Source organism: Cryptotermes secundus, unplaced genomic scaffold, assembly GCF_002891405.2.
Source record: "Cryptotermes secundus unplaced genomic scaffold, Csec_1.0 scaffold3651, whole genome shotgun sequence".
Classification (NCBI taxonomy): Eukaryota; Metazoa; Arthropoda; class Insecta; order Blattodea; family Kalotermitidae; genus Cryptotermes; species Cryptotermes secundus.
Genome location: NW_019728599.1, coordinates 154,495 through 177,523, shown reverse-complemented (window position 1 = coordinate 177,523; position 23,029 = coordinate 154,495). Strand labels below are relative to the sequence as shown.

Sequence of the window (23,029 nt, the reverse complement as noted above, 5' to 3'; positions counted from 1 at the left end):
ATTATTAGGAATAAGTGCGAATTTTGAAAACAGTGAGATATGGGCATTTGAGGTTATCCAATCTATGGTCACACTTTGTTAGAAATGTGTATATCTTCGCTTGCCCAGTCTTAAAGAAGAAAAGAAGAATCAAGGTTGAGTGAAATGTTGCATACTAAAGCAGAAATGGATAAGACAGGAGAAGAGATTTCAGCATCAGCAGGCCTATTGCAAACCTCTCAATCAGTGCTGAGTGGATGCAGTTAGCTCCCTGCCATTAAGAAGCTTGTGGGAAGAAGCAACTAGACATGATGGCAATGTCTCATGGTGGATGAGACGCTGTCTCCCATTATAAGAAGTTCAAAAACTGCAAAAGAAGTATGGGAGTAGCTTGAATAAATGTATATGAAGATAAAGGACTAACATGAGGACAGGACTGTTGAGAAGATTGTTTCATGTAAAACTAGATCACGCTCAAACTGTGATGCATAAGTACATATAACTTATATTTAAGTAATTTTAATATTTCTTATTAATTTATCAATTAGACTGTTATTGTACAGATGTCACTGTATTTATAATGTATTTGACTTGTTCCATATCCTATGGTGTCTACCTGTATCTGGATTTTTGGAACGTAAATAAATTGAACGACTGAACTCAAATATGGAACAATATTTGAATGAAATCCTGTCCATGACTCAAAAGCTTTCAGCAACTGAAGTCAAGATATAGCAGAATTTATTGGTGTTACAATGTTGGACTTGGAGATGAATATGACCCGATGATTATGGTAATAGAAAGTTCAGTACCAAGGTCTTGAGTGACTGTGTAAGGTCAATGTTGATACAATGAGATAGCAAGCATTGCAGAAAGGAGGATGACCCTCAAGTTAGGGCACTGACCGCTAACTGGAAGGTAAATAAATACTTTATTTCCACATATTTTGTGTACAAAAAGAAGGAACACAAATCTTACCAATGCAGAAAGAAATATGAGTAAAACAAAGCAGAAAAGAGGAAAGGAGAGAAGGAAGATAAGCAAGGGATTCATTTGTCAAGATTGACATTTGACAATGTGAATGATCGCCAATGAACTGAATATTAATGAATATATAATCCACCATATTGTTAAGCAAGATTTTAAAATGAGAAAGGTGTGTGCAAAGGTGGTTCCAAAACATCTGAACAACGATCAAAATGCAGCTCAAAACAAAATGTCAGCAGAAATGTCTGAATGGCTCAAACCTGAAACAATTTTCTACTCAGGCCATAAAAAGTGACAGAAGTTGGTTTTTCAAATACGACCCTGAAACCAGAAGGCTAGGTGAGAAATGACACACACACAACAGTCTCCAGGATGGAAGAAGGCTCGCACGACCAAATAAAAAATTAAGACAATTGTTATCATTTTTTTAGATTCTCGCAGGGAAGTTCATAAAGAATTCACACCACCTGGTGTCATAGTGAATCCAAAATATTATCTTGAAGTCTTGGACCATCTGAGAAAGAGGGTGATGCAAGTTCAAATGGAAATTGCAGATAAATATATAAGTCTGTATTAGCTGGACAAGTCCACAGTGGCAGAACACAGCATTGAATCAAGCCACTGGATCAAGTTTCAAAACACCGAAGTACTGGCCAAAATGTCAGGCCACATGGACTGACTTGTTAAAGAGACAACAGAAATAAAATTGCATCTCAATAATATTGACAGAGAGGAAGGGTTCAAACTTAGCAAAGCATGGATTCCCAGCACCAGATTATTAGGGCACACCAACACACACAGATCAGGAAAATCTCATGAAGACACACAGGTAAGAGCATGCTACAAAGAAGGGGGGGAGGGGGAACTGAGAAAACAGACACTAGTTTAAATGACAATGGTGACAGGTTACAGTCAGCTCGGTGACCATAAAATTGGACTCTGCCCTCCTGCTATACAGTAGGCCAACAGGACGAGTCATTGATTTGACAGCTGGTATATAGGGTGTTAAAAAAGGGTTATAGGTTTTCAGGTGGTATATAACTCGCATAAATGAGCAAAAATTCTCAGTCAACCAATGCCTGCTAAGATATGGTCGATGTTCATGTGATCTCCACCGCAGATGTTCTATACGGTCTCCATACATTTCAACACAACTTCTGGCTCTTCATCGCTCAAACATGTGCACTCTGTCAACATATCTGGTTTAATTCGAATCTCCTGAGAGGCATTCTCTAATTGTTGCTGTAATATATCTAAGTCAGTGATTTGGGCTCAATAGAGCAAAGATTTTAGGTGTCCCCATAGCCAAAAAACCAGAGGACTGAGATCAGGGGATTGTGCAGGCCAATTAACTGGGCCTCAACCTCCTATCCATTGTTCACCAAATGTCTGGTTCAGGTACTGTCTGACAATGCAGAGAAAATGAGTTGGTGCCCCATCATGCATGAACCACATATGTTGTCACTGATCAAGAGACACATGTTCCTACAGTACTGGTAAATCATTCACCAAAAAAGTACAGTATACTGCATTTGTTAGTCTGTTAGGTAAGACAAGTAACCCTAAGTGCTGATCACCTAAGGTGTTCACTCAGACATTGAGGGAAAATCAATATGGATGTCTTGATGCCATGGTGGTGTGGGGACTTCCATCCACCATCCATAAAGTCCTCCTAACTACAATGTTTCTGAGCTACAACTTCCAGTTTTCTAGATGTCTACTGAACCAGATGTTTTAGATCAGTGATTCCCAAACTTTTTGGGACACTGCCCCCCTGATCCCATAAACTCATCACCAGTGTCTCCTGCCCCACCCTACAAAAATCATTCCTCAGAATAGCTGTTTGCACAACCACCCAAGAAGACAATAACGATAAAATAAGATGCCACATTTAATAACTACTTCACTGTTAGTAAATTCTTCCTGAAGGATGGGCATGATGATGTAATACCAGTGTCCCAATGCTGGTCTGAAGTCACTTCAGTTGTATGAGTAAATAATCAAACAAGCATCAGAGGGGTGGGACTCCAGCGCCTCTTAGCTTCCCCCTTGGCAATCCCACCACCCCCTAGAGGGTGGTACAGCCCACTTTGGGAACCACTGTTTTAGATCAAAGTCCTGTAATAGCCTCTGAGATTCATAAACCTTGTCATCACAAATAAAACCTTCACCTCCACACTGTGTCCCAACTATACCTAACAAGAGTACAGTAGAGACAAGCTTGTAGCCTTCTGGAAGGGAGTAAGCCTCCTGGAGATAATTCCTGCCCTCTGGCTTCAGATTTGTTATAGACCAGTAATCCATATTTGTAAAAATATTGTAATAATGTCTTTCTGAACCTTTGTATCATCAGATTTAATTCACCATTCTGTGACACTTTTTGGTGTCCTGTAACATGCAGCTTTTCAGCATTAACTAGTGAGCACAAGAGCAACACATCAGTGTAGCACATCTGCCTGATTAAGTCTGATATTCTGAAATCCATGCTGCATTTGATGATGATGATGATGAGGATGATGCAAGTCCACTAAATTTAAAATGTAAATATAAAGTCAAATGGTGAGATCTCCATATGAGCAACTGGGTTCATTTGTTGAACTCTTGACATTTGGACTCTCTTACATCAGCCAAATATTGGAATGAATCCAACAGCTTTAGAAATCAACAGAAGAAATTGGAACAGGGCTAGGTAACAAGTTACACATCAAAATAAATCAACAAGAAACGGAATTCTCAGTCTGACATCTGAATGTAATGTTCAAAGTTCAACTGATTCTGACAACAGAAGTGAATTAAAATAACATGTACCTCATGACTGCTACCAATGTGAAATACTCATGCCACAAAAAGGGTGTACAAACTGTCAGCTCTTATTTGAATGGACTGATGAAAACTTGTAAGGGGACCATGATGCCATGTGCAATATGAATACTGTTTCTTCTCCTTACCTTCAATAGTCTTGCGATCTTCGTGTTTAATATCCTCAAGCAGGTGTGGGCAGCCTGAATCCACAGAGCGCAGGAATCGGGATGTAGTGCTGGGGAATGTCTGGTGTGAGATGGCCATGTAACGCTCCCTAACATGCAGTGCTTGAACCACAAGCCTAGCTGCCTGCTCCAGATCCTCATAAGGCACCTAGAAACCACAATAATTAAAAAAAATTAATGCAAATAACAGAACAGTGTCTTTTGCTATACATAGGACATACTAAGAAGTCATGGCAGCGACATAACTCAAGCGGTTAGTTGCTGGCTTCCCACCGTGGAGGCCTGGGTTCGATCCAAGGTCTGGTCAAGTGGGATTTGTGGTGGACAAAGTGGTGCTGGGGCGAGTTTTCTCCGTGGACTTTGGTTTACCCTGCCAATCTTCATTCCACCATATTCTCCATCATCATAATCACCTAGGGCAGGTACAATAGGCCAAGGCTGCCGTGCCAAGTGGAACCAGTAGGCCTCCACCCCCCACTAAGCAAATTAAAAAAAAAATACATAATTTCCACATCTACCATCTGGGGCTGGAAAATGGACCATTTATGGCCCATATACCAGGGGACTTATCCTTAACGCACACTATAAATAAAACAAATAAATAAAGACACTCAAATTCCTACAACACATTACACTATTGTAGGTTTATATTCTTAATCTGATAAGCTCTTCTTTGATCTACCAAGGTTCCTTCACCACAGTTTGCAATTCCAAACATGTTCATGGATTCTTTCCTCTGCAATTATCTATCTTGGTAATATTCAAATTACAGCCACTCTTTTCCTTAGGCATTCAGCCCCCTGTGAACATGATGGGTGGCTGAATAAGACTCAGATCCATCCTGGATGTGATAATGACGCAACAACCTCCATATCCTGAACAGAATCAAACCTCAGCTATGCAGTACACAGTCCATCACCTTTATTAGGAGTAATGGTTCCACTGTACAACATAGAAATCCTAACATTAGTATGAGGGTCCTTCTCTCAAATCCACACACAAAATATTAAAATGACCCTAACATCAATAAATCAAATAGCAGTGTCCTTCTCTCATAGCCAGACACAAAACATTAAAATGATAAAGATAAGTTCACTGTTCCAATCTGTTTCTCTTCAACCTCTTAGTACATGTTGGAACACTTTGTCCTTTGCTAGTTAATCTAGATTGCATGTACTTAAGAGGTTATTTACTATCAACAGCAAACACCTGACTTAATCACGGATAGTGTACCTTAGACAGACCTAGTAAACAAATTACTTTACTCTAGTAATAACTGGCTGTCTCTGTCATAATGACTCAGTGGGTTTAGAGGTGCATCGGCATGGATAAAGATCAGAGTATGTCACCTTTTACTGAACCCATTACATAATAAATCAGAAGATGTATTTCTGACTGTAAATTGGTCTAACACTTAGTAAAAATCAGAACAAACAACAATAAATGTTGTGCTAAAAAGTCTTATTAATAGGGTGTATGTGGACCTGTAAAAATCACGAAACTGGTAACAAACAGACTATCTCTTAACAAATGCCCGTGTGTGAGGTGACGATAACCTCCTCTACCCTGATGGAACTGTGGAAGGAATGCCACACCTACACGGATGGTTTCTCCACACATACAGTAGCTTGCTGCTTACTGCTTGTGTTATGTTCCTCTTGCAATCGCAAATCAGAACAATAAAGAAGGGTGCAAACATGACTGCCTAGGCTTGGTCTGATGTTTCCTTTGGTGGCAGCACTGGTGGCCTCATTTCCTCTCAGACCTGTGTGGCTAACATAATACAATGACTTCCCTTCCTTGTGGAGATGGAACACTTGCTGCAGACACTCCAACACAATCAGAGGCCTAGAGTTGTGGAGTTTGTGCAAAGGTGGTAGTAACATCACCGATGCTATTGCTGAATGAACAGAAAGGGCTTTGTAGATGGTGTAACATTCTGGTACACTAGTACCCAAAGGTTCAACAACATTAATATAAAGACCATCATCTCAGTCAGTTCCATCCACCTCCAACGTTCACAGTATATTTCTCTAAACTTCATCTTTATGTTATCCTCCCATCTCCTTCTCACCCTTTCATGTGACCACTTTCCAAGATGTTTCCCCAGATATCATTTTCTCCCATCCAAGCTGCATGTACAACCCATCATACCAGCTTGACCGTACTGCTCTAAGCATTCTAGATAACTCATTCTTGGTCTCCCCAGTGGTCCCTTTCCAACTGGCTTTCCCACCAGTATCCTATATGCATTCCTCTTCTCACCATTCGTGCTATATTCCCTCCCCATCTCGTCCTCCTTGACTTGATCATTCTAATTATACTAGGAGAAGAGTACAAGTTATGAAGCCCCTCATTATGCAGTTTCCTCCAACCTCCTGTCACTTCATCTCTCTTCGGTACAATTATTCTCAACACCCTGTTCTCAAACACACTCAGTCTATGGTCCTCTCTTAAGGTCAGAGACCAAGTTTCACACCCATCCAGAACCACAGGCAAAATTATAGTTTTGTATATTCTAATTTTTATGTTTTTGGATGTCAGACAAGAAGAAAAAAGGCTCTGGACTGAATGGTAGCAAGCACTACCCAAGTTCAATCTCCTCTCAATTTCCTCCTGAATCAGGTTGTGATTTGTTGTAGTCATTCCCAAATAACTGAACTGTGCCATCTTTTTTTTTTAAATTGTGTTACCTGTCTTTATGTCATGATTTTGCCCTGCATTTAGGTGATGAGACAGCAACATATGCAGTAAAGGAATATGTTATCAAAATCATGAAGGAATGTATGTTTGTTAAGAATGCATAATTTACTCAGGCTTAATTATTCAGTGCTATAAAATGTGGCAGTGTTTTTGAGAAAGAATTCCGTTTGCTAACGGGAATATAAAATAATTTAAGTTTCAACTACTTAGTTTCCTGGAAATGGAGTTTATGCAGTAGCATCAATTGAAGTACACATAGTCAACAATGCAAACCATCACCCAAAAATGTTTTCATAGGTATTTTACTATTAAGTGTGCGGTTTGAAGTTGCATGGACCTCTCATCGGGAGCATGTGTCTTGAGCGGCAAGTTGCAACCGTTCAGCACATTTAAACACATGGTCAGAACAGCGCTCCACTTGTGTACACACATGCACAATAGGGTTATGTATTTACTTAAAGCTACTCTGCTTCTGCTAGGTTACACTGCTTGTAAGAGCACATTTCTTTAAATATCTGGGGCTAAGAAACTAGGAATATACAGTAGGCATAACTAGAATCCTCATTAACGGAATCACCACGCATTCGTAGGAACATGGACTGTTTTAATATATATGGTGTTCAGCCCCTGAAGTATCCTCTGTATTCCATGCTGTTTGCCATTTCAGGCGTGTTCGCAAACCTGGGAAGTGCAGATGAAGTTCGCTCAGTTCGTACGTCCTTCCGTACACATTAAACAATTCGACAACCGCTGACGAATTTGCATTAAATTTCACAGTGAAGAATTTTACGAAAACTGTACTGTCACTTCAGTTTTGGCTTATACTGAACAAGATTAAAGACGTCTTTATATAATGACTACATGCGTTCCTACGCGAATATTTATCTGAAGGTGAAAATACTTCGGATTAGTTCTAGAGAAAAATTAAACATATTTTTTTGTCCAGAAAACTTTCTCATTAAGTCTAATCGTTTTCGAGATAATTTAAACAAAAAGAATGGTATGGACTAACTCCGTGGTCTGTAGTCCGCAAGCGAACTATACCGACCGAGCGACCGCCGCTTGTCGGCGAAGTTAGTGCCAATTTTAGCGGATAGAGGGTGTCATGTGGTCAGCCTAACAGTTCCCCACGGCAGTTATTGTCGGTTTTCTAGACCGGAGCCGCTATTTCCTTGAAATAGCTCCTCAATTACCCTCACGAGGCTGAGTGGACCCCGTTCCAGACCCACTACTTCTCAGAAAATCTGGTAGAGCCGGAATCGAACCCGGGACCTCTGGATCTGTAGCCAGCAACTCTGACCACTAGACCACAGACGTAGTCAATGGTATGGACATACAACCACGAATCGCAACAAGGAATGTCTTTATTCGGTTTCAACTGCGTTAAAATCATATTTGCTGCATTCCTTTAACGTAGCGATTTATTACAATACTACTTTGAAATATACATTAAAATATAACACAATAAACGTTGAAATACATAACAAACAATATTAAATAATACTGTTTGTTTAGTAACAGTGAGAACTAGTGTTTATTCATTTAACATACAGTTTTGACTTCTCGCCAATTTAATTTCGCCTAATACAGAATATGTGCATGTGAAATTCATGTTTATTTACTATAAGGGAAGAGTTAATCATAGCCCCAATTAACCAGCCTTCTGCTGAAAGTGCGTGTTAAGTGTACACGTTACGAAAGACTTAACTTACACTAATTCGACCTTATGGAAATTGTTCTATAATGCATACAGTAACACTTCCGAGATGCTGGAAATGTCACGCATCCGGCTGCTGGAATGAATACCGGGAGCCAGGATAGCATCAGGATTATGGTACAAAATGTAAATGAGATGTAAACGAAATCTGTTATCTTTGTTTTATGCATCCTCTTGGGAGGAAGCCTAACAACTCCTCTCCGTAAAAAAATAACATTGTTAAGAAATGTCACAAAAGGGCCTCGGGCCTGGACGGATTCTTTGGATAAATAACCTAAGCTAAGGAAAACGGACATGAGATTAGTTACGTGGAATGTAAGAAGTATGTATAGGGGAGCATCGCTCATCAAAAAGTTGCCAAAGAACTATCAAAATATAATTGGTGAGAGTACAGGAGGTTAGATGGGACAGCGGTGGCACCAAACCAGCAGGCGAATATATATTTTTCTGTGGAAAGTGGAATGAGAATCATGAATTAGGTACAGGTTTCCTTTGTACATAAGAAAACCATAACAGCAATTAAAGGGGTGGAATTTGTTAGTGATACATGTCATACAGAATACTAAGAGGTCGCTGGTGTGATGTCATCGTTCTTAATGTCCATGACCCAACAGAGGATGGAACTCATAATATGACGGACAGCTTCTATGAAGAACTAGAAAGTGTGTGGGATAAATCCCCTAAATACCATATGGAAATTATATTATGAAATTTCGATGCCAAATTAAGGAAGACATTTGCAAACCAACAATTGGAAAGGAGAGTTTACACGAAATTAGGTATGATATTGGAGTTAAGAATAACCTTTGCCACATCCAAAAATCTTAATGTCAAAAGTATGATGTTCCCACATCGTAACATTCATAAATTTACTTGGACATCTGATTGGAAGACGCACAAATTGACTATATTTTGGTAGAAAGGAGACGACATTCAAGTATACTTGATGTCCGATCGTTCAGGGCAGCAGATTGTGATACTGACCACTATCTGGTGGTGGCAAACGTTAGGGGCATACTAGCAGCGAGTTAACAAACAACGCATAGATTTCACATGGAGAGGTTCAATTTCAAGAAAACAAACAAGTAGAGGGTAAAGAGCAGTATCGTGTTGAAATCTCAAATAGGTTAGCAGGTTTGGATGCTGAGGTGGATATTATGGGTAATAGAGCTTGGGAAACTATTTGAGATAATATAAAAATTTCAGCCAAAGGACTTTAGGTTATCCTTGTGAATAAGGTAATGAAACTTCGGGTTCCATAAAATGCTGGGAAGTTCTTGAGTAGCTTCACAACTGATGGCTTCTCAAGAAGGATTCAGCTCCATGAAGTTTGTTACAGAATTTAGGTTATTATCAACTGAAGAAGCATAAGCAACGCATGTTTCTTCTCGCGATCGTTGCATAGCAACAGTACTACACGCTGCAATACTGTTATGTATAGCGGTCACTAAGACGCGGGTTTCGATTGGTAACTGGATTTATTAATCACCTACAGATCGTAATTACAATTAACTATTACACTACTGCTGATTTACACAATGTACAATCACTAGTGCTTCAGATCACTCCAGAATTCGCTGCACTACAGCACACATAAAGTCTTCAATGTCCATTAACACTTCACAGCTGAATCCTCACAACGTCTTTTCATGACGGCTTCTCGTCCTTGACTCACGCGTTCTTGGCTATGACTAGCTACGAGTACATCTAGCTACGGGGGCACGCGGTAGCGTAGTTTGTTGAGGAACTATGCTACAAGCGGGAAGGTCGCGGGATGGAATCCCGATGAGGTCATTGGATTTTTTCAATTTACCTAATCCTTCCAGCCGCACTATGGCCCTGGGGTCGACTCAGCCTGTAACATAAATGAGTACCAGGAATATTCTTGGAATGTTCTTGGGGGTAAAGGGCGACCGGCGCGTATGGCTGACAACCTTACCGCCATCTATGAGCCGATTGTCTAGAAAATGTGGGAACCTCAACATCTCACAACCCTATGGGCCTCCACGGCCTGTTACAGGGATATCTTTACTTTTTTTTTTTTACATCTAGCTACGACTGGCTGTAAACGACCTTCACTGTCCATTATTAGTTTTCAGAACGGACCCCATAAACCTATTGTTGCATCGTGTCGTTGCCTAGCTATACACGTTACAATACGTACGTATATTACAGAAACGATTTCGACTTAGGAAGAATTCGAGGTATGCAAGACCTGCAGAAATGGAAGGAATGCGCAAATGAGGTAATTACTGAATTTGGTATTTATGTTTTTGTTTTTATTTCTACAAAATGAACATGTTTTGTCTCTTTCCTCTTTCATATGACAGGCTTACTGCATCATATCAATACGTCCCTAATCACCAGAGGTCACACCAGGTTTGTTGTCTTTAATGTTTTACCACTGAGGATGCCAACATGGCGGCCGTTTGAATCGCTAGGTAACTATATGCAGTGTACTTTACGTTTCAAAACGAAGTACCTGGCCTCACAGCAAACTTTCAGATTCAGAATATGTCCTGGTTTTCTTAAAGATGGTGTCATAATCTGTGATGTCGAACGGTTACAGACTTCACTGGATAAAACTATTCTGTCAGCTTGAGAAACATAAAAAATGGAATCTTTCGAGTATTTACAGTAAACAGCTACACAACACGTCAATAGCAGCAAATGAACCTCAAAGGTTATCCACAAAGTTTTATAGCAGAAATAACCATTACTCTAAAGACTATAAGGGGACACGCGGTAGCGTAGCTGGTTGAGGCATTACTTGGACAAAATCAACATTTTGTCTAACTCGAAACTTCAGATTCTGGTCGTAACTTGGACAAAATCAACATTTTATCTATCTCGAAACTTCGGATTCTGGTCGTAACTTGGACAAAATCAACATTTTATCTAACTCGAAACTTCAGATTCTGGTCGTAACTTGGACAAAATCAACATTTTATTTAACTCGAAACTTCAGATTCTGGTCGTAACTTGGACAAAATCAACATTTTATATATCTCGAAACTTCAGACTATGGTCAGATTTTGATGTGCATAAAATCATAATTTTATGCGCCGAATTGCCTGTATCTTCATCCGCCATCGTGAATGAAGAGATGATTTGCGTTGACTCACTGATGAACTGTTTCCCTATTATGAAGCGAATGCACTACTCCGATTCATACGCGTGAGTCCTGCTGCGTCAACAGTTGAGGAACAGCTACGTGGGTACTTCGCTTCGCCACATCATCATGACTGAGTGGTATGGAAAAGCATGGGCGCATTCTCTTTATTGCAAGGACAATATTACCACTCTGAACTCTTATCACATTGGCACTGGCCATTCTGCGCTGTGCACGCCCAACCCGCATCTCGAGATCACCTGCTGATTCGGTTAAGAATCTGTACAATTCCGCCCTTGATGCAGCTATGCAAGATAATAATGTAAACCCCCTCCTCAAACGTCACACTACGTTGTGCAGTTTCCACTCGTTCCACTTCTTTCCGTTTCTGAGCTCAACGCTAGCATTTGCTTAAGGGCAGAGTGCATAGGATATTTCTCGATAAATAAGAACCTCAGCCACTTTTACCTTCTGTTTCTGTGAAGGAGTCTCGGAATGTCTTTGAATTTCGCATGAAACATCCTCTTATCAAGCTTGAAAGATCATCTGCTTTTCTATTTGACATCATATGAGCGATGCATTTGCTGTAGTGCTTATTTTTAGTCTGTTAAGAATCATTAAAATGCCGGACGCCTCAAGTATGTTACACTATTACAGTTTAGACCTTTACATCATCATCATCATCATCATCATCATCATCAGTAATCTGTCAGACGACAGGTCCACAGTCTCTTCCAAAACAATTCCTCCACTTAATGCGATCTAGAGCTTTCTCCTTCAAATGACAGTATCCTCTTCTGTCCCCAAGGTCATCCAGCATCTTCTTACGTCTTCTTGTCACTTCTATCCGCCCCTCTATCTTTCCTTCAATAACTTCTTTTAGAAGGCAGTTTCTGCGTAAAACATGACCAATCCAATTAGCCTTCCCTTTTCTTATTTCGTGTAGGATATTCCTCTGCTCACTGACTCTAATTAACACTTCTTCATTTCTCACATAATCGGTCCAACTGATCTTCTCCATCCTTCTCCAACACCACATTTCGAAACTTTCCAGATGTTTCTGATCTACTGCCCTAAGTGTCCATGTTTCAGCCCCATACAGAGCTATGCTCCAAATGTAGCATTTCACTAGTTTCTTCCTCAAATTTAAGTCCAATTTGCTGGTAAAAAGATTCTTCTTCTTGCTAAATGCAGCTTTTGCCATGGCAATCCTGGATTTAATTTCACAAGTACACCTTCCATCATCTGTTAACAAGCTACCCAAATATTTAAAACATTTCACATTCTCCAGTTGTTTTTGGTCTATCTTTATTGTGACTGGGGTTGGTTGTCTCGAAATTTTCATTACTTTTGTTTTCTCCACATTCCTTTCCATGCCATAGCACCTTCAAATGTCGATTAGTCTATCAATCATACCCTGTAGCACAGTTTCTTCCTTAGCCATTAACACAAGGTCATCTGCATATTTCACAGTTTGAATAATTTGTCCTCCTAATTTGAAGTCTCCGAGCCCATCCAGAGCTTCCTTGGTAAGGCATTCGCTGTACAAGTTGAACAGAATTGGTGATAAACAGCATCCTTTTCGAACTCCTCTTCCACTATGCACACTTCCTGTCTCCCCTCTGTCCAGTCGTACTCTAACTTTCTGATCCATGTACAATTCGCTGATCAATCTTCTTTCACGCCAATCGATACCTGTTTCCTTTAGGATCTGCATTAATTTGGTCCAGTTTACACGGTTAAATGCCTTCTGCCAGTCTATGAAGCAAACACACCCATATTGAACACTAATTCACTATATGAATCCATACAGAGTACCGGGTTCTCAGTGTGTACTTGCAACAGTGCTGCTACTGACCGAGAGTGAGAACAATGAAACTAAACCCCGCAATCTTACGTAAAACTTAAGATAAAACAAAATGTATACTATATCCCTTCCCTGCAATGAAGAGCATTATCGGTTTCAATTGTGTGACTGACTGTACACAGACCAATTATTTTTAACAATGAGTACAATAGCATATCATAGTGTTAACATAATGCAACAAAAACTTTCCTTAGCCTAGTGCCCTGTTTAAAATGACACTTATAATTGTTAATACATTAATGATAGTTCGTCCTGATAGAAATACTGTTGTATCGTTTTGCTTTTATACGTAACTGTCCTTCACGTACATATTAAAACCTACAAAGGCATGAATCTTGAATTTAGGTACAACAAAATATAGTCACGTGTGCGGAGGATAATGAAGTACGTGCAGGGGGGTGTGATGGGGGGGGGGGTCAGTAACAAAACAACGCCTTACCGTCATGCGATCAGCAGCTTTCAAACAAAATTCTATTTAGGTTGCCGAGAATTGTAAATACAGCAATATGTAATATTGGCATTGTTCATTAGTTCACCCAAGTACGAGTAATGTGTATCTATTGCTCGTAGTCCATTGCGTAACAATTCCGCTTTAGACTTGAGGATCTGATCCGGCGTAGGAAGCACCAGAGTTTATTTTAGAGCTGGACTGGACAAAATGGAATGCGCTACTGATTTCCATCTTGCGGGTTTAATGCCAAACTATGCACAGGCCTACAGGTTCTACAATGCAATGTTTTCTTCTGTCGTCCCTAAACTGGGCAAAGAATTAGGTCAAAGAAGGCTAAGCCATCCGAACGGTCGCAATCAATTCCTATGGATAAATTCCACAAAATTTAAAACGTACCTACGATTGAAAGGGTCGGGATAGCGACTGGCTATGGGCTGGACGGCCGAGGGTTCTGTAACCGAGCCATTGAAATCCTTCCCCCCCCCCTCTTTTTATTTCAGTAGTTTATAAAGTAGACAGTAAGAATTACTAAGAAACAGGTTAAGACACAGTCAGAACAAGCAGATGGACCGAACTTGCGCGGACAAAGACATGTGTTAGTTCTTGCGTCCAAGCATCTGGTGTTGTTTTGAAAAGGGCAGAAATGATACTTCAAGGAACCCCAATGAGTTTCTTTAGAAATTGAGCATTTGACTTACGGCGGCAAGCCACTTTGAGAATTCGAGCAGTGGCAGTCGCAACGAGCCGTTAGTCAAAAGTGGGAGTGCCAGGAGATCATTAGCGACCCCCACGNGAGCAAGTGCAACACCGGCTGCTTGGAAGCCGAGACTAGGCCTGATAGTGTAGATTTAGACTCCGAGTGACTGTGAGAAACAATAAAGTGTTCCAGTGGCAAAGTGCATTGTGTTGGTCAGAAGTGCTTCACCCTCACTTGTCCGAGCCTGACCCTTAGCCGACCTGAGGAGAGACTCATCGCCAGGGGCTAGTCAAACCCATCGCCAGCTTCCACCCACTCATGCCTTCCCTCCTTCATCATGAATCGCAAACCGCACCTAGCTGTTTGCTGGCCCATAACATCAGGTTCTATCCTGAAATTCCAACCCCCGTAATCAGCAACGGAAGGAGGAAGCGGTGGAGCCCGGTCAAGCCGAAACCAGCCACGCCCTAACAACTTCAACGGAGGCAGCACCAGGTAGGGCAGTCAAAGTAACAAGTGGCAACCACCTTATGGGCAAGAAGCGTCAAAAGAGGGGGGCGGTTAAAGTTCGGAGTTCAAGTCGCGGTAGGATCAAGAATTTTCTACACGTAAAGACCAGCTATAGGGCACACCCAGCCTCCTGTCCAATGGGTACCTTGGGCTCTTTCCCCGGGGAAAAGTGACAGAGGCGTGAAGCTGTCCACTCACCTCCAGATAGTACCGAGGTCAAGAAAATTTTGGTTCTACGAGTATATATCCACTCCCCCATACGCCTTCATGGCGTAGTACAGTAATTAATTGGTTAAGCACAAGAACAACTTTACGTCCAACTGAAACACAGTAAGGCTGTACTTATGACTGAAATGTTGCCACTTCTTTTCTGTTTGCAGTCACCTCGAATGCGCGTACTCGGTACAGCTTGCCAGCTAATGGCGCCAGGATATGGTATGTGTGAGGAAGCAATCGTGGCTTAATTCTAGGTTCTGGCATTTGAACCCAGAACGTCCCGCATACGAAGCAGAGTGTTACCCACTGGACTGCGACGTCGGATGACCAGTTGAGTCACAGATCTCCCTTAAACGCCGCTGCGTCATTCTTTCTACTCCGCTGGTGGTGCTGAAGCGGTTGTTATATGGCTACCACTTATTGATTTTTCCAGTCCCAAGCAGGTAACAATTAAATTGCTTTATTGAATCCTTACCGAGAGCTTACAGTGCTGTCCTTGAAATCGTGCAAGCCACTTCGGATTTCTGAAGTCCGCGGCTACTTAAGTAATGAGCCGCTTCTTTAACATTCAATTGGAACAACATACTTTCTCCTTACCAGGGCGGGATTTGTATAGCGATTGGCTACGGGCTATACGACCGAGGGGTCGAGTTAAAATCCTGGTGGAGGCAAGAATTTTCAACTCTCCATGTCGTCCAGACCGGCTCTCGGGTCCACCAAACCTCCTCTCCAATGCGTACCATGGGCTCTTTCCTCGCGGGTAAAGCGACCGGGGCGTGAAGCCGACCACTCACCTCCAACTAGTGCCAAGGCCAAGAAAACGTGAGACTAAACTCGTACATTCATTCCCCCCTACGTCTTCATGGCGCAGTGCTTAATTAGTTAAGCACAGGGACAACTTTACTATTACCAGGGGCGAACTTAAGGGGAAGCGAGAGGGCTGTCGCACCCAGGCCTCCATAAAACACAAATAGAATCCGCGGGCTTCACCGTGACATTCCCTTCTCTAAATTCACGAAAAGTTATGTTGTGTTTTAGTTATTATTATAAGAAAAAAATCGGTTTAGAAAACCGAGATTAACGCCCTCGGGGATCCGTTGCGCTGACCACGCGACACCATCTATCCACTAAAGTTGGCACTAACTTCGCCGACATGCGGCAGTCGCTCGGTCGGTATACTTCTCTTGCGGACTACAGGCCATGGAGTTTTCAGGTTTTTACGAGAACAAAAATAGAATTGTCATAACCTAAACTTGTTGTTACTGACAGGGCATCAACATTATGTCCCTCCCCCCCAACTGGAAATCCAGCCTTGCTTTTAACTAGCGCCAAGTTCCTTTATCACTGGCAGGGCGCTCCTCAGCTCAGCTAAGACCCAGTCTTAGAAAACACGAGTCCTTTTTTCCGTTCTCTTACCGATAACTTGCTACAATGGCTGGTGGATCTCAATGTGCTACCAAGAATTAGTTACAGGTCCTTCTACGATCAATGCCTCTCACCATGATTACGTAAGGTAGAGTGGACGTATACATACCCACACATACACGTACCTAACAACGGCACTATATGGAAACGAATTTCATAGTGTCATGTCATCACCAATGAAAAGTCCTTGGTACTGACGGGTTGGGACGCTCGTTAGATAACCCAGGAGCCTGGCGGGGGACGTAATAGTAACTATTAAAACTGCGCATTATGCATTACATTGTTCTCTAAATAAAATCCACAAATGTATAAGTTAAATATGATATAATTTCACTAACAAACTTCGGAAAAATCCTAAGACTTAAATAGATGATGCTGTTAACCAGTTAATTGAGATCAGGTATCTAAACATATAGAAATGGGGACGTACTTCGATAGTACTTGTATTCGGTGTGCTTTGTGATCTGGTATGTTCCTAAACAATATAAAAGATAAATCGTTATACTTTCAGCAAGAAGTTTTCAATGACATGATGGGGAGTAAATGTCTTAGCATTTACAAAATGATGTAGCACAAGATCTCAATCGGTATAGCTAAGGAAGGCTACGGTTCAATTTCCGGCAGAGGCAAAATACTTTTCTCTACTCCATAGCGTCCATACTGGGTTTGGAGCCCACCCAGCCTCCTATCTAATGGACACCGTGTGCCCTTTCCCAGGGATAAAGAGGCCGGGGCGCGAGGCTCACCGTTCACCTCCATCTAGTGCCGAGGTCGAGAATGGTGGAGCTACATTTCCACTACCCCACAAGTCTTCATAGCACGGCGCTCAATTAATTAAGCACAGGGATCAATTTCCTATTTTATATCAGGTTTGTGGAAGAGAAGCAATCAGCAGAACACAGGTTTCTGTGTGTTAACTGATATATAATGAAAACAAAAACAAAAAACGATTCAGCTAATAACTTTACGAGATGATCCAGATCTGGAGAAAAAAAACCGAAAGAGGACACAAAACTAAATAAATTCGCTGAGACAATTCAGCAAGGTTGTAGGAAGAACTGGACACTTTGAAAAGAAATAATGACTATTGAATATTCAGAACGATGATATCATACCACTGACCTCTTAGTTTTATGTATGACATCTATCACTAACGAACTGCTGATATGATTCTCTTATGCACGGAAAAACCTGTACCCAACTCATGATTCTCATCCCCTTTCCATAGCAAAAGTTTATCGGCCTCAGGTTCGGTGCCACCTCCGTCCAATCTGACCTCCTGTACTCCCACTACATCTAACTTGTATTTTGAGATTTCTTCCGCCACTATCTTGAGCAAACCTGCCCTATACTCCTAACATTCCAAGTACGAAATCTCATATCCATTTTATTTCGCTTAGTCGTTTATCCAAGGAATCCTTCCATGTCCGAGGTTCCTTGGGAGATTTCAATGCCAAAGTATGTAGGGAAGAAATTATCAAACAGACAATTCGGAATGAGAGTTAACGCGAAATTAGTAATGATAATGGAGTTAAGAGCAGTAAATTTTGCCACACCCAAAAACCTTATTGTAAAAAGTATGATATTCCCACATCGTAACATTCATAAATTTACTTGGACATCTGATGGGAAGACACACAACCAAACTGACCATATTTTGATAGGTAGGAGACAAAATGCAAGTATACTTGATGTCCTATCATTCAGCAGATTGTGATACTGACAACTACCTGGTGATAGCAATGTTCAAGGAAAGACTGGCAGTGAGCAAACAAATAACTGATACAGTTCATATGACCAGGTTCAATCTCAAGGTAGGCAGTAAGGAGCAGTATCGTGCTGAAATCTCAAACAGGTTCGCAGCTTTGGCAAACTTACACACTGAGATGGATGTTAATAAAGTTTGAGAAACGATTAGAGTGAATATTAAAATTTATGCAGAGTCTAGGTTATTATTAACGGAAGAAGCATAAGCCATGATTCGAAGATTGACGCTCAAAAATTATTATGACCAAAGGAAAGAAGCCAAACGGCAGTGGTTACAGGATCCAAGCGCAAAAAAAAAAAAAATGGAGATGATCTTAACAATATAAGACGTGAAACCAGCAGGCATTTCAGGAAATGAAAGAGGGAATATCTGAAAGACAAAATTGATGAGCTTGCAATGAACAGTAAGAACAAGGACATTAGAGACCTGTACAGAGGAATAAATGACTTCAAGAGTGGTTACCAAGTTAGAAGTAACTTAGCGAAGGATGAGAATGGTGATCTGCTTGCAGATTCCCACATTTTGAATAGGTTGAGGAACTGCTTCTCTCAGTTACTGAATGTACATAGGGTCAGTGATGTTAGGCAGACAGAAATCCATACAGCAGAGACGTCAGTACCCTTAGTTTGAGGTTGAAGATGCTATTGCAAAGTTGAAAAGGTATTGTGACATGTTGACCCCTACCTCCCCAGCGGTACGTGGCGGTAACGTAGCGCTCGCGTTACTACGGTAATAGGCGAGTTCCCGCCCCGCCACTCCCCTCCGTGGTGACGTCACCAAGGGATATCGCGGTTGCTAGGCAGCAGTCAACAACTCCGGACAGCGTTGCTAGGATATACGCAAACACGGTGACGCGTCACCGCTTCCTACCGTGACGTAGCAACACGGCACCAGACGACAATTGTCCGATCAAGGCTACATAAGGAGCAGCGAAGGCTATTCACAGTCAGTCAGTCCTGGAGCNTTACCAAGTTAGAAGTAACTTAGCGAAGGATGAGAATGGTGATCTGCTTGCAGATTCCCACAACATTTTGAATAGGTTGAGGAACTGCTTCTCTCAGTTATTGAATGTACATAGAGTCAGTGCTGTTAGGCAGACAGAAATCCATACAGCAGAGACGTCAGTACCGTTAGTTTGAGGTTGAAGATGCTATTGCAAAGTTGAAAAGATATAAATCGCCAGGTAGTGATCAAATTCCGGCAGAACTTATTCTAGCAGGAGGCGAAATATTACATTTTAAGATACATAACCTAACTAATTTTATTTGAAATACGGAAAAATTGCCTGATCAGTGGGAGTATAATATTGTACCAGTTCACAAGAAGGTCGATAATACTGACTGTAGTAATTATCGGAGGATATCGCTGCTATCAACTTCATACAACATTCCATCCAATATTCTCCTCTCAAGGTTAAGTCCATATGTAGATGAAACTATTGGGGGATCATCTGTATGGATTTTGACGTAACACATCAACTACTGATCAGACCTTTTGCATTCGTCAAATACCGGGGAATAAATGGGAGTACAATGAGACAGGACATCAGACATTCATAGACTTCAATAAAGCCTGTGATTCAGTTAGGCGGGAAGTATTGTACAATACAATATTCTGATAAAGTTTGGGGTATGCATGAAACCAGTTAGGCAGATGAAAATGCGTTTAAACGAAACGTATGGTAAAGTTCATTTAGGTAAACATTTGTATGATAATTTTCCTATCCAGAATAGTCTAAAACAAGATGCTTTAACGCCACAGCTTTCCAACTTTGCTTTAGAATTTGACATTAGGAAGGTCCAGGAAAACCAGGTGGGACTGAAATTAAATGGGACACATTAGCTGTTAGTCTATACTGATGATGTGAAACTACTAGGTGATAAATTCGTTCTTAGTGTAACCTACTTGGATGCGCCATAGCTCTTGCGGTTAGTCACTGGCTTCCCACCGCGGCGGCCCGGGTTCGATCCCGGGTCGGGTCAAGTGGGATTTGTGGTGGACAAAGTGGCGCTGGAGCAGGTTTTCTCCGAGTACTTCGGTTTCCCCTGCCAATCTTCATTCCACCAATTGCTCCACAATCACCCTCACCTATCATCTGGGGCTAGTACAATAGGCCAGAAGTGGCCGCAGTACAAGGGACTTAGTCCCACCCCACTAGCAATAAAAAACACCTACTTGGACGATCACAACGGTTCTGAGTTTCGGAGACCGAAACATTAGATGCCAAAATTATCCTCGTCTGTTTTCTTCTATATCAAGTGTTCGGCTCGACATCATTACAAATTTGTCTCTCAAGCATCTTCCCTTCAATCTTCGGGACGCCTAACGCAGGAACAACTAAATATTCCACAGGTCAAACCGATTTTGCGTCACGGCAATATGTCTTCCCACACATATGCAAGTTTCTATCCGGCACTCCCTTAACATTAACAGCAATGCAGGTGCTGAAACCGGAAGCACTGCTGTTAGGGGTACTTCACCAAATGCTAGGCATTAAAGTCTATTGCAAATACAGTGTGGTCGTATTTTTCGGTAATTAAAATATTGCAATATATATTAATAAAATCTTACTTTGTGCGGAAAGTTTGAAATAATACGAATTCCCCCCACCACCAAAAAAAATCGGCCAGAATTTTGTCTTGAATTGTGCGAGGTCTCCAGGAACACATCCTCGCATAAAATGTGACCGCACTCTATGCCGATTTCTTAATCAAAGTTAATGGTCAAGGGAAAGCCTTAATTGTGAGTAGCTTCCAAGACCCCACCCCCACATTCTGAACTGTATGTCTTTTGTAAGGTATCTTTGTCAGGAAGGCGCCACTCTTCCTTGGAACTCCAGATAAAGTGAAGTGTTTAATTAAGTCACAGCCTTGTACCAGAAGTCCTGTCACCAATGGAAAAATTGGTAATATCGACCTCGAAGGCGGAGCTCTGGCCCCCTTTCCAGAAAGACACTGTAACAGGTCTGGATGTTATATAATGTTATAGAAAGAGACTGCAGAAGGCAGTCAGCAGGCAGAATTCGGAAGTCAGGCGGAGGAAGGGATGGAAAATTAGTCCATAAGAAACATCCCGTTGAAGGAGAGTTTAGGAAAGTTGCAGTCAGGATATTCAAATAACAATTTTCGGCGTAAGAGAGAAATCTGCGAACAAGGAATTACAGAACTAAAGAGGGAGATTTTAATTACCTGCAGGAATTGAAATTCTCAAGGAGGTGGCTACGAAAAATTCTATCTTCTGCGATATGACGCCGTGTAGGCCGCTGAAAGCCGAACGTTAGCTCTACTTGTTACCTGCTTCATGTTGGTTTCTTGCATGGCTTATTCTTCGACAATGAAGATGGAAGCGACATGTTCGTCCGAAACGTCGGCTGATTTTTAAACGGACTACGCGGCGTTATATCTCAGAAGCGAGAACTCTTTATGAACTCACTGTTCACGGGGCATTTTCATTATTTTATTCAAGGAAACAGTAATTAATGCCATCACATTCTCCATTATGGCATCGTGTAGTCTGACGGGGAGCACAATATGTATGGAGGAATATACAGCCTCCATCTGTCACCCTGAAGATGGATTTACTTTGGTACCGGGCTGCCGGTCGTTAGAACACCACAGTATGAATCTTCATTGCAATGAAACCATTAAATCTAATATAAACTTCCAGTCAATACCGCCAAACAAGTAAATAAACATTTTTACCAGTTCACTTCGGTCATTCCACAGATACAGCAAGGACATAGTAAATTTTCATACTTTCAGTTACTTTCGAACTTAGCAAAATATATATTCTAATCAAATAATGTACCTTTCAGATATAAATTATCCTAATAATTGTTTTTAAGAACTCCGACTGTTTTCTTGCAAAACAAAACTGGCCAGGTACCAACCGTGTCGTAGAACACAGTAACCATTTGCGTTCCTTGCGTCGGTCTTTTTCGTGACAGCATACTTTCGTCATTTCGAACTTTATGAAAACTAGAAGGCCCTAAAACCACATGTAAGGTTTTATAATGATTCCGGAGGAAAGTAAGAGATTGAATTTGGGTAATGCTTCCCCTCCACTCAGTCCCGAAACTTTTGTCTCGTTTGCTGTCTGAAAAAGTAAACACTAGAATACACAAAACTATGATTTTGTCTGTGGTTCTGTATGGGCGTGGAACTTGGTCCATCACATGGGAGGATGCACATAGACTGAGGGTCTTTGAGAATATTTGGACCAAATTTGGCTGAAGTGATAGAAGGTTGGAGAAAACTGCATGATGAGGAGCGTCATAAATTGTATTCTTCGTGAAGTATAATTAGAATGCTCTAATCAAGGTTGAGATGGGCAAGGTATGTAGCATGAATGGGGAGAAGATGAATGCATATATCTGTATATTGGTGTGAAAGCCGGAAGCAAAGAGGTCACTGGGAAGACTAAGACGTAGGTGCCTGGATAATATCAATATGGAACTAAGAGAAACAGAATGGGGTGGTATGGACTGGATTGATCTGGCTTAGGATAGGGATCAGTGGAGTGTTCTTGTGAAGACACTCTGACAATTCATTGCAGGGCGCACTAAGATTTCTCAGTCTGCTGTTACTTGATCGGTTGTCGTCTGGTAACGG

The 23,029-nt window shown here is 41.3% G+C and overlaps 1 protein-coding gene across 4 annotated transcripts in view; it reads right to left on the bottom strand.

Moving 5' to 3' along the window:
• LOC111865309 (AMP deaminase 2) overlaps window positions 1-23,029 on the bottom strand; it is a 117,909-nt gene that overhangs the window by 36,776 nt on the left and 58,104 nt on the right. For all 4 annotated transcript variants that reach the window (XM_023853213.2, XM_023853215.2, XM_023853214.1 and 1 more), the window contains one exon: window positions 3,915-4,101. In XM_023853213.2, coding sequence (XP_023708981.1) covers window positions 3,915-4,101 — 187 coding nt within the window. The remainder of the gene's footprint in view (window positions 1-3,914; window positions 4,102-23,029) is intronic.